This window comes from Thunnus maccoyii, chromosome 10, assembly GCF_910596095.1.
Source record: "Thunnus maccoyii chromosome 10, fThuMac1.1, whole genome shotgun sequence".
Classification (NCBI taxonomy): Eukaryota; Metazoa; Chordata; class Actinopteri; order Scombriformes; family Scombridae; genus Thunnus; species Thunnus maccoyii.
The window spans coordinates 26,453,394-26,465,822 of NC_056542.1; the positions used below are offsets into that span (position 1 = coordinate 26,453,394).

At 38.7% G+C, this 12,429-nt stretch overlaps 1 protein-coding gene across 2 annotated transcripts; it reads right to left on the minus strand.

Annotated features, from left to right (window-relative positions):
• Nucleotides 1-3,093: 3,093 nt before the first annotated feature.
• LOC121905827 (riboflavin transporter 2-like) lies at nucleotides 3,094-10,479 on the minus strand. 2 transcript variants are annotated; one of them, XM_042424357.1, is made up of 4 exons: nucleotides 10,352-10,479; nucleotides 4,905-5,982; nucleotides 4,579-4,702; nucleotides 3,094-3,761 (listed from the first exon to the last, which is right to left on the minus strand). In XM_042424357.1, exons 2-4 carry the CDS (start codon nucleotides 5,933-5,935, stop codon nucleotides 3,549-3,551), a joined length of 1,368 nt encoding a protein of 455 aa, XP_042280291.1. In that variant the 5' UTR covers nucleotides 5,936-5,982; nucleotides 10,352-10,479; the 3' UTR covers nucleotides 3,094-3,548. The 2 variants fall into 2 exon arrangements, with proteins under 2 accessions (XP_042280291.1, XP_042280290.1); XM_042424356.1 differs by lacking the exon at nucleotides 10,352-10,479 and adding an exon at nucleotides 8,288-8,595.
• Nucleotides 10,480-12,429: the final 1,950 nt, after the last annotated feature.

Sequence of the window (12,429 nt, forward strand, 5' to 3'; positions counted from 1 at the left end):
GCTATTGCTAAAATCATTCCAAACATGTCTGCAGCCTTTAAACTCAGCACACCATAAGTCATAGAAACTACAGGAAGAGATAAGGGGAATAGGTGAGGTATGAGCCACCCGGAGATGATGACCCCAGATGTTCTCTAAGGAACCACTGGGATCTGAATCAGACTCTGACTGGCCATGAGTTCCTCATTCCTATTTGTCTCCGTGGACTTGAGGAAGGATAAATACAGCACGCACGCACACAAACACACGCACACACACACACATACACACTCACATAGATAAGACACTCTCTCTCTCTGATTTAGTGTGAGGAGGATGTGATGCAGACATGACGCCAGTGACCTGGGCAAACACCCCAGAGAGATGCATCACTCCTCTACCTAAACTGAAGTTGAGCAATAAAAAAAGAGAAAAAAAGTGTGAATGAAGGATCAAAGAGGACAGAAAAGTTTATATTTATGCTCAGCCTGTCAACCAAATTGAGTGTAAAGTTTATAGAACAACCAAGATCTGTTTTTATTTAACGACTGAGAACTAAATCTATTAATATCATATTGTCTCATTTAGCAAATGTGACCTGATAAAAACAAATTTGGTGTTACTTTTATAACTGTAGATCAAACCTGTAGCACCATTTGAATCTTGCAGCTTGACTGCAGTTGATGTTGATGGCTTCAGTTACTCTTGATGAACTTTTAATCTCACAGTGACATCTAGTGGTGGTTTTAAATACATGCAGGCTTCCAATACTGATGTATTGTCCAACATCAGAACATCGGCGCACACACACACACACACACACACACACACATATATATATATATATATATATATATATATATATATATATATATATATATATATATATATATATACACACACACACACATAATAGTGTATATAGAATTGGATCAATAATTGCTCATTCATTTAAGGTGTGGAAAAAGATTGGCATAATAATACACCACAAGTAAATAATGAATTGTTATGTATTGGAAATAAAGCCATCCATCTTTCTTAACAGCAAGCCTGAAGAATACATTACCTTTCAGATATTAAGAAGCAAAATGGTCTTATGACTTTCATCTTTTATTAATTTTAATTACACACTGCCATGAAACCTATCCACCCACTGTCCTCACATCACATTTTGAATAGCTTCAACTGATTTTTTCAATCAGTGAATTTGGTCTTTCATCTCATATCTATAAAAAAGAGTATGATTTAAATGTAAATTGTTCAGATAGTATGGAATAATATCACTCTTTCTTCCTGCAATTATAATAATGAATTACTGCACTGTAAGTTAATTCAAAGAAAAAGATGCCAATTAAGAATTAATCAAAACACCTTCAGCACTTCATTTGCTCAAAAATCAATTGATACTTTCATGCATATGATGAGAGATTGGCCAAAAGTGTACTTGTTTTGTGACTGGAATGTTGCTTCCACCCTTTCTGACATATTGGATATTTATGTATTGTCTTCACAAATCATGTTACCAAATGATGATTCAACTTTAACATTATCTGTAGATAAGAAGAGAGTCTTGTTTGCAGGATAAGCAAGAGCAAAAAAAAGTCCCTGTTATGAGATGGAAACCTCCCCACATACTTAGCATATTCCACAGGAAACTGTCATTTACAAAGTATAAGCTTCTGGGTTTATGGACTTCAAGATACTGTGTATACTACTATAATGTATATATACTCTGACATAGACAAATGCTATGTAGTGTATATCTAAATATGTGTGTACAAATAAATGATACTGTAAGCTTGGCAGCTACAGTTTATGGTTTTTGTTTTGTTTTGTTTTATTTTTTCTCTTTCTCTCTTTTCTGCAAAGGTGTATAGCTTTTGTTTGTTGTGTTATTTCGGTAATGGAGTTTTTGATACAAGAAGAGTCAAAGGCTTTATGTATGAGTGCATTCAGTTCCTTCTGTGGTTTGAGCCCTTTACCCTTATCAAACTACATGGGAAAAAGCAATAAAAAAGTTGGTCACACAAAAAAACATACATTTCATGGATATATAGTGTACCTTGTCCTTTTCTCTTTATCTTGGTAAACTGAAGCGTCTTCACTTCCAAGGCTTTGAGATTTTTTGGTTTTCATTGACATTTGTGTAGCATGGATGTTTTTTTTACAGGTTGGGGTTTCTAACCCCCAAGCCCAACCTTCCACCATTCCTGGTTTATGCTGTGTTTTGGAGTTGATTTGTTAGTCCCCTCTCCTAACATAGTGTCTTCCAGGTAATGGATTACAGTCTCATACCACATGAGCTCAGACAGGCTTAGGGTTGTGTACAAGCTGTCTCGGCATGTCAAACCCAACGAACTCCAGCTACTGTGTAATAAAAGCTGCAACCAGTAAAAACAGCGTAACTATTGCAATATTGCAGATTTATGCTAAGTGATACCAAGTTAACCAAAACACACAAAAGACATTTAATACAGGTTTATGTTATTTTTGTCTCCCCCTAGTGCCCCATCTGTGCTTTTTGCCCTCTTAACACTTTCTATTATATGACATAATGCCTTCTGCCTCTGGGTTAGGATAAGGAGTATATTCTAGATGATTTCCAGGAATAAAACAAGTTTTTATTTGGTATTGTTGAACAGTTTTTCCACTCCAGTCACATTTACATAGCAGGTTATAATGTTAAATAACCATGTGCTCAAAAAAAGCACACATCTTTCTGAGTTTTAAATTAAGGCACATTTTAAAGCCAAAAGTACCATATCATCTTAAAAAAAATAAAATCAGTAACCACTTCTTTCACATTTATGTTAAAGGACCAGTGCGTAAGATTTAGCGGCATCTGGTGGTGAGGTTGCTCCCCTCCTCCTCTGCCAAGCGTGTAGGAGTACCTATGGTGGCCGTGAAACTCATGAAAAACGTGACAAGCCTTCTCTAGAGCCAGTGTTTGGTTTGTCCGTTCTGGGTTACTGTGGAAACATGGCTGTGCAACATGGCGGGCTCTGTGGAAGGGGGACCGCTCCCTATGTAGATATAAAGGTCTCATTCTAAGGCAATGAAAACACAACAATTCTTATTTTCATTGGATTATACAATAATTAAAACATACTTATGAATAATATATTCCATTTCTGCCAAGTCTGTTCTGCTAGATGCCACTAAATTCTACACACTGCACCTTTAACAGTTCAAGTAAAATAGCTTTGACCTCTGAATTGAGATGGAATTGTAATACACTCAGCAGTAAAATATGATTCAGTTCTGGTCCTGTGTGGTGATTGAGACATTGATATTGTTGGTGGAATTTCAGCCTTGTGTGGCACTCACTCCATAAGTCAAATAAATACAGATAGTTGTATAAAACATAAATCTACCATCTGACACTAAGGAGAGCAGACCTATTTAAAAACATCAAGGAGTAATACAGTTGAAGATAAACACCTACGACCTCTCTGAAGTAAGTTTGAATATGTAAAGCTTGACTGCAATGAGTTCAGTGCTACTAAAATGAGTGCAAATCATATTTCACTTTTGTACAGTAATGTTTTACACTTAAACATGTTTACTCACTACATTGGACACTTAGTGTTGCAAGCATCACCTGACTTGAAAAGTCCATAGACACTGACCAATGGGAACATGGATATAGCGCCAACCATGGAGCCCAACTGCACTACTGCTCCGCACCACACAAGGGCACTGTGGCCCTCATCTCTCAGAATCACTCCAATGATGACCTTCACATAGGACAAGGACAGGACAAACAGGATCCAGGCCAGCACCTGCAGCAGACAAAAAGTGAATATTGTATGTTAGACATCCAGTCCTTGTTATGCAGATACCACTAAGACTGCAAAGTGTTGTGGTTTGACCTCAACACATAAGCTTGCTCAGTGGCATTCGATGTTTTTCTATCACGAACAAAGCATTTGTGACACCAAAGGGGGGAAGTTGGCAATGATTACATCAGCAATGAGGAAACATAACTTCATTCAAGGAAATAGGGGGCCGTTGCACCAGATTTGCACATGCAAGCTGTGACCACCAACATGTGATAATTCCTGTATAATTTATTTTGTTATGTTTAACTAATCAAAAGAAACACAATACTTGCGACCCATGCATGACCATGCAAGAGGACAATAGGACTCGCATTATCTGCAATTTGCAAGTGACAGTCATTTGTGAAATGGCACACTGACACCATTTCCAATCTGCATGTAAACGGTGTTCCCATTTTTTTTGTGAAACGGGTCCCAATATAACAGCTTTACTTGAGGGAAATGTCAAAGTGTTCTCTGATATGGCACAAACATAAGCTGGCAAGTTGGCACTATGTTGAACCTTAATCAAGTCAGTGAGTACTGAGTGACTTAATTACAAAACCTGCCAATCACACCACACCCCAAATCATGAGAAATCTTACAAACACCATGTAATTATGACAGTTGGGTTGTACTCTCATTCTTTTACAAGGTGTAGTTTTAGCCCTACTTAAAAGGCAGAACATGTGATCCAAAATTAACTTACATCTAGTAGTATATATCAAAGACTAAATAAAATGTGTTTCATCCCTTTTCATAAGACAAAAATTCTTACTATGACGATGGTTCCAGAGGAACTGTGGACCAGCAGAGGACAGGGACTCAGAGCAGCCATGGCCATGATGTAGGCTCCAAATCCAGTCCCAAACATGGTCAAGAAACCCATGAAGATGAGAGACCTGGAAATAAAGATCCATGTATGAAGGTGAAACTAGGTATTTTCAGTTACACTGGACCACTTGGCCTTATAAAACACACTGATATGAGAGTTTAAATGAATGACCTCTACTGATGACCTGTAATAGTTGCATGAATTCTATGTTGTTGGAAGAGATGGATAAAATCTTTTCATAAATGTAAGGCTTCTGTAGTCATAGTCACCTTATCGGTATAAACATGGCGATGAAGCAGGCCACTGGGTTAGCGACAGCTGCCATGGTGGCAGCTAGATGGTACGCCTGGTTCCCATAAGGCAGACAAGAGTAGGACTGCACTGATGGCAGGACTGCGTTGGTCAGAGCATTCACCCACGCCAGCACAACAAAGATGAACACCACCTCGAGGTTGCTGTATGTCCCCGTGCCAAAAGAGCTGCGAGGTTCACTCCTGTCCAAGGGACTGATCATAGGCTTCTGCTCTGGTGTCTGGGCATGTAGAGACAGACCTTGTTCTCTCTTTCCTGGAGCCAGATCACCACTGAAATACAGGTCGTTCTTTCTCTCCCGAGCCACAGCTGGGTGACGGTTGAGTAGGGTGAAGGCTACCAGACACACAACCATCATGGCACTGAGGAACAGGAAAAAGACCTCAGCAGAGAATTTAGCTGGCTGGTAGATGGCTTTTAGCTCAAAACTGCCAGCTATAGTGGAATTGTCAGCTGTTTCATTTAGTGAATCAGACAAAGTGGCATTCTGACAGTGGACTACACCAACACCTTGAATCAGAGCCACCAGTGCAGGCACCAGACCACTGAGACCTTCACCTGCAAAATATGTGGTGAGGTACTGGGGACGCAGTCGCATCATGAAAGGCAGGAAGGTGACGGAGGAGGTGCAGTCCACCACTGAAAGCAGAAAGCTTAACACCAGCAGGGGCAAACTATGCTGGGAGCTCCCTATTGTCACCGTGTGCCTCCAGAAGAAAGCCAGCAGGAATGTAGCGATGATCCCCAACACCACGATGCAGTAGACGACCGGCCGCTCATCCAGCGCTCCTGGGCGGAAGCGGTGCATCAGGGTGATGAAGAGAGGACCTATGTTGGCCATTTGGATGAGGACTGTGAGGTAGGATGGGAGGTACCAGCCCTCTGGGATCTCATTTACGATCAGGGGGAGCTCCACCCACATCCCATTGATGGCCACCCAGGAGCCCATCCCGAACAGACATGCTAACACATGAGTCAGCAGCGACATGATGGCGGTATGAAGGATGTAAATCAGGAAATGTAGATGTATGTAATCTGAAATAGATCATAAACATAAACCAGTATGATTAGTAGAATGTAAAACTTGAAGGACTCTTACAACAATGATAAAAAACGGGAAAAATAAAACAGTTTATTCACAGGAAGTTCAGTTTGAAAAAAGGTTAGATTAGGTTAGGTTAGATTAAGAAGCGGAATACAAGCTATTCAGTTTCATACAGTACAACTATTTAATGAATATGATGTATATTTATTTAGTTTACGTAGTGTGATGTTGCTCAAACCCTTTCATTCCCATGCAGACCAAAAACTGCCTTTTTGTCCTACTTCTATTTATATATGTCTAGAAGTCTCCTGTTATCCTCAAATATGGATGTACTGCATATTTTCTTTTTCAGAATAATCCCAGAATAATGTTTAAATGTTTTACATGAATATTTGAATTCAAGATTCATGTTGGATTATATACATTGTAGGGTAAAGTCCCTGCATGTTAATTGGCCAGGTAGCACCTTCTGGGCGGGCAAACAGAAACTTTAAAAACAGTCTCTTATCTGAGACTCCAGGCTGGCTGCTGGTTTTTCTTGCTTTTATCTTTGTGTTCTTGCTTTCTGCCATGCCGGTTGAAAGCTTGCATTTTGCAAGTCTGAAGATGCGATTAAGAACAATAGGAAGTGACACCTGAAAAGTCTAGAGTCATGAGTTGAGGATCAAGCCTAGGAGAGCATAAACCAGGAGCTCCCTTCCAATGGGAAGTTTTCAAATCCGGACCGGCTGACTCACTCATCATTATAAGATCCAGACTCAAGCTTCTCAGCCCAGCACATCAGACTCCATTTTATGTGAATGGAGTCCATTCTATTCCTACAACATGTAGAATTTAAGTTTGCCAGACAAAAGTGGATTTTACTTTACTTGAATAGTTTTGAAAGCATCATAACCAATAAATTACATAGGAAACTACCCCCAAGAGAGGGACACAACCAAATTTAAACCTAACTTACAAGCAGGTGTTGAAACCAAGCAAACCATTTTGCTCATAAGAAATCAGAGATATTGATCTTTTTTTTTCTGATAGTGAAATACACCGATCTGGTCAAGTACAAGCATAACTTAAAGAGTGGACACAATGCCAGCATTCTGATGGGACTGATTATAGGGCAGATTATTAACAAATTAGTTTGATGTAAATTGGATATAACGAGATTATGTAAATGCTGCCTCAGAGATTTTATATCCTAGGAAGAATACAATTCTCAGAAAAGGTCGTGAATACATTTTTCGAATGCTTTGCAGTGACAAAAGTAACATTTGAAGAAATTACTTAATGGTAAAGCCATTTCAACAGAAAAATATTATTAGTATAATTATAAAAAAGTTGGCTAGCTACATTTTTTTGTAAAAGGTTTGTCTGTCTTAAGAAAGGATACTAAAAATACTAGTTAACATGTTTTGGAGATGATGTTTGCTACATCATAACAACAAAAATGATCTACATGAAAAAAAATGCAGTGTCAGAAAATGAAAAAAGCATAGCATAGTTGAATGTCATGTGCCCATGTGGTTGGTATTGACCTTCCTAGTCTCCCCCTCTCCTCTGTGTCTTATTCCATCCCTCTAACATGTACTATCCAGCAAGAGATGCCTGACATTTCACACACTGACACTAAAAGAACTATGTGGTTGTAATATAAACAGACACATAAAAGGGAAACAACTGATGCTGTGAAATAAAACTACATCACAATGGGGATTGTGAAAGATTTTCTCCAATTAAAAACAAAGAAAAAGGAACATTTTATTCATATTATACCAGCATATGTGTTGTTATTGAATAGATTATTGAAACAGTTTTTTTTCTGATTCGTATCAATAGAACAGGGTCAAAGAAAATGTTCACTAGCAAAAAAAAAATAGAAACTCCAAGGATTTGATAGCAATCTATTGGTGTAAGAGGATTACTTGAATTTGTATGACAAGAAGCTTACCAAAATATAACTAATAATAACTAAAATATACTAAAATTAAAATGTCTTGTGTCTAACTATTAAAAAATACAAATTATTATTAGTCATATTCAGAAACAATGAAGAAGTACTGGCAGTGACGTAATTATGGATTTAACTTTCTCTTCCTCTAGTTATAAATCTAAAATCTAAACCTGTACGATCATTCTGCTTCACTTTCATCCCTTTACATGGTAAAGAGAGCAGATGGAGGAACTGTAGTAGAACAAGAAGCAGCTGGGCTGAAAGACTTATGCTCCTGAGATAACCCGGCAGTCAAATAATCTCACTTCCCTCATACATATAACCACACATTCGTGCCAATGTCATCTTACCTTTGTCAGAACACAGGAAGAGACTGCTCTCCTCTCCCGTTTCCTTTCAAAAACCTTCACTTCATTGTGATCACAGTTTTCTGTTACATCAGCCGCAAGTGTGTGTGTGTGCGTGTGTGTGTTAGCATTCCCTCCCCCTTTTCTCCTACACACATTATCCACAGGCTCCTATTCTGCTTCCGTGTCTCCACCGCACTTGACAGGGGCGGGACTACACAGGCGCACACGTTCTCTGCTGCCATGACGCTTTGATAAGCTTTCTATTGGAGGGGGGTTTCAAAATCATGCAGCCATGTGCTCTCTGTGCGCCTGGGGGCTCAGCAAAAGGAGGAAAGGGAGGTCTGAGTAATAATAGCTCCTCCTTTTCCCTTTCCCTCCCCCAACCAGTATACGACCTTGGAGTCAGCCCTCATTTAAACTGAACTCACAGGCTGCTCACACAGGATTAGGTTCTGGATATTGTAAATACCTCACAAAGTTTCCTTCTGTTCCACTTGTTTCTCTCTGTCCCTGCCTCAGTTATTTCCTGGAAAGCCTCTATTGGCCCATTACTGTGTCGGCAGTTCTTTTGCATACGCCCAGTTGGTTGCATTTCTAGTTTCACAATTATCTTTGTTATGGCCACAGTTACTCAACTGAAAAGACCAGTCTGTCAAGTTCCATCTCCACACATGGCACAGCCATTTAGATTTTCAATTTAAGTCAGCTTAAAGGAAAATACACAACATATGTTAATTGTTTTATGCTAACTCTATGCCAACATGTCTTATTTTCAGTGTGATGTGATGTAGATTTATACTGTAGATTATAGACATAGATTTTAAATATAGTTTAAGATAACAGCAGGAGCACCAACTCTGCTCAGCCAACAGGATGTGGTGATAGAAGCTGGTTTGCTAAAGTTTTGCAGTGTTTCTAGTTGCCTCCTCCAAACACCTCCTTCAACATGGTCTCCCTATAGCTCAGTAAAAAGGCTGGGTCGTCACTGCTCTGTGCACTATGCATCACTAGGTCAAGAATCACACAGACATGAACCCTCTGCCATCACTCCAGGACCAGATGCTTTCATTACTGAAGTCCAAGGATGCACAGTATGTGAGGAGTCCTGCCTCAAAGAGGTGACCAAGAACCCACCAGAATGAAATATCTGAAAAAGTTTCATACATGGATAGCCATGAAATTTTATTCAGACATTCATTGTCTGTATAAATATTTAATATATTAGAATGAGTCCTAATGACTTTGGCAATCTCCTGACTTTTCATCTAACGCCGCCACGAGGTTGACAAAATTTGGATTTGAGTGTGAAGTCTTGACAACTGTGGGATGGATGGCAATAACTGGTGATCCTTTAACTTTTCATTGAGTGCCATAATTTTTTTTTTTGAACAAATCATTCTTAATGTTATTAAACTGCAATAACTTAAGGAGTTAGCAGACACATTCTCAGCAAGTAAATCAGGATGCTCTTCTGCAAGCTCACATGAATCTGTGATAATATTGTCCAGAGAATCACAGCAGTGCCCTTTTCAAGGTTGTCAGCTAGTACAAACAGGAGGAATTAGTGCTGCCTGGACAAGATTGAGAATGCAGGAGGAACCAAAGCAGACTGCCACAACTGAGTTTATGTTGCCAATTAAATTAAAATAAATCTTACTTACTTATCAATTTAAGGTGTTGTGATGGTATTGTACAATGTCAAATATTTGCCTATAATATTGACTGAAGAAGCATCAAAAATACATTTTGTACAGTGTGGTCTTTACAGAGGTTAATGCTGCTACATCTCAGAACACTGGGTTATGTGAGGACATTAACTCGCTGAAGCCAAGCCAAAATCTCTAATACAGTGCAGTGGGAAACCTGCCAGACCGTATTTTGGCTTTTAAATAAGTTTTTTTGTGCTTCCAAAACTCTAAACTAGATTTTCCATGTGACAAATTTCCTCATGTAACATTATTAGATTGCACAACTCAATACGTAACCTCATAAACCGTCTGAAATCCCTTCAACATTTTAAATTACCTCCATTCATCATTCTAAATTGCCCCAAGTACCACCTACCTGCTTGTGGGAATGGAAGCGCAGAGTCAGTAGTGGTGAGAGATTACACAAGTGTAACGGAAAATATGCCAAGGCTTCCTCTGCTCAGATGGAGACGCTGCGTAACAGGACAGTGGCCTTATGATGTGTCTGAGTATGGAGTATGCATGCACATTGAGTTGAGTGCTTTATACTTTACTAGTCTGGATCTCTGGATTGTTGTCATGTGACTACTGAAGGCTGAGCCAAGGGTCCAGCCTGGGAATCAAAGTCCTCAGCAGCAGGAGTGGGTGGAGGAAGGGAATAAGGGCAGAGGGAGGTGAGAAAGGAGAGAGAGGACGGATGGAGGAAGGGGAGTTTAGAACATTTTGGGGAGAAAGTAAGAGAAAGGAACAGACTGACACCACCACACTACCTGAACATGAGGGTTCTCATTTGGGCAGCAGACAAGTGTGACCAGCTTAACCAACCAGAAGATGACTTTGGACAGCTTTCTGTGCTTTCTGAGTGGGTGTTTGGTCAGGGTCAGTCTGGCTTTTGTTCTGCAAAAATTCCAGCTCAAATGAATGACCCCTGTTGAGCACTAACTTCATTGGCTGGTATTTCAGTTGTGTGCCCCTGCACCCACCTCTGTAGAGACTGTTACTACATGTCCCCTTCCTGAATAACAACAACAAGTCTCATAATAATGTTATGAACCAAATGACTTTTGAAACAATAAATAAAAATCACTGTTGTTTGACAAATACATTTAAACCATAAATCTTTCTTGTTGTGAAATGTTCTTTCCTGTCCCAGAAAAAGCTTCTGGTCAACATAACTAATTCGTACAAGAAAATAATTACTGGTGCTTGATTTGCTTTTTTAAAATTGCCCTCTGTGATGTCAACATGCACTGTCCAGTGTAAGCTGACTGATATTGAGATATATCATAATATTTCTATCTGGCTTGTTTACACATAGAAAGGAAATGTCAAAGGGAATCAGGTTTATTTTGCTATTTCAGTGTCACAATGTCTTTCACAAAAAGATGCAATAAGCCATTATACCATTAATCTTTGGAGCTAAATTATCACAAATTTTGGCCATTGTGTCACAAAACGTTTTAACTCTTTAAGGATGTGTTTTTAGTCTGTAGTTCAACCATAAGAGGAACTTCAAATTGCATTAAATAAACTTGGTCGTATTTCAAGTATTCATATTATTTATGCATACACTTGTGAGATAATATAGATATATAAATAATATAATTTAAGGCACACAGATTAAATGTGATATACTGTATATTAAACAACATGCACCTAATGACTTTTATGAGTGGTAATATAGTCATTTTGACACACACAGATATACAGTATGTCCAGGGGTGTGAAAATCCAAATCACCAAATACATGTTTACTGTTCAGTTCAAATAATATCTGCTGATTAGATGACCTCTAAACTCTGCTAAACTCAAAAATATTAATTCATATTAAATATGTATTATTGTGAGCCTGTAAGACACCGATGTCTAGTCATAGGACAGAGTTGTCTTGATAAAGCTTGAGGAGACATGGTGAATATTTGCGTAGAAGTACAATACGCTGCTTTCTTTCTCAAAACTGCTGGGCTCATGTTTAAACAAATATGTCTGTGTTTTTGGTACTGCATGTACGCCGCAAGTGAGTCTGAAAGATTCATTTGTTCAGCGTCAGCATGGGGGCAACTTGAGCTGGGGATCCACAGATAAAATTACTGCCATTGAGAATTTATCATTAAATAAGATACTTAACACGAGACAATGTACACCTGACCTTTATCCTCATTCTGTTGTAATAGTGAGTGCTGACGCACCCGTTCAGCTTAATATGCAGATGATTGCAAAGATTACATCATCTTTTACTTCATGTAATGCACTTGAGGTGCATCAATGTAATGTGACTTGATGGTAATCTTTCTCTTCTCAACATCCAGAAACATTCATTTTGTCTTGTTAGTTAGTAGTTCAGAAATACAACAAATAGTTTTATTTTATTACAAAATGATTTTATTTTGTACAAGTGGACATAAAATTATTAGTGACATTCATCTACATTTTCCCTAATTTAGACATCAGAAT

What these genes read in the sequence shown, in the direction of transcription:
- LOC121905827 (XM_042424357.1), bottom strand. Translation starts at nt 5,935, where the DNA reads ATGTCGCTGCTGACTCATGTGTTAGCATGTCTGTTCGGGATGGGCTCC. An exon ending in GCCATGTTTATACCGATAAG is followed by an intron (nt 4,703 to 4,904) that starts GTGACTATGACT and finishes CTTTATTTCCAG; the next exon opens with GTCTCTCATCTTCATGGGTT. An exon ending in CCTCTGGAACCATCGTCATA is followed by an intron (nt 3,762 to 4,578) that starts GTAAGAATTTTT and finishes TGTCTGCTGCAG; the next exon opens with GTGCTGGCCTGGATCCTGTT.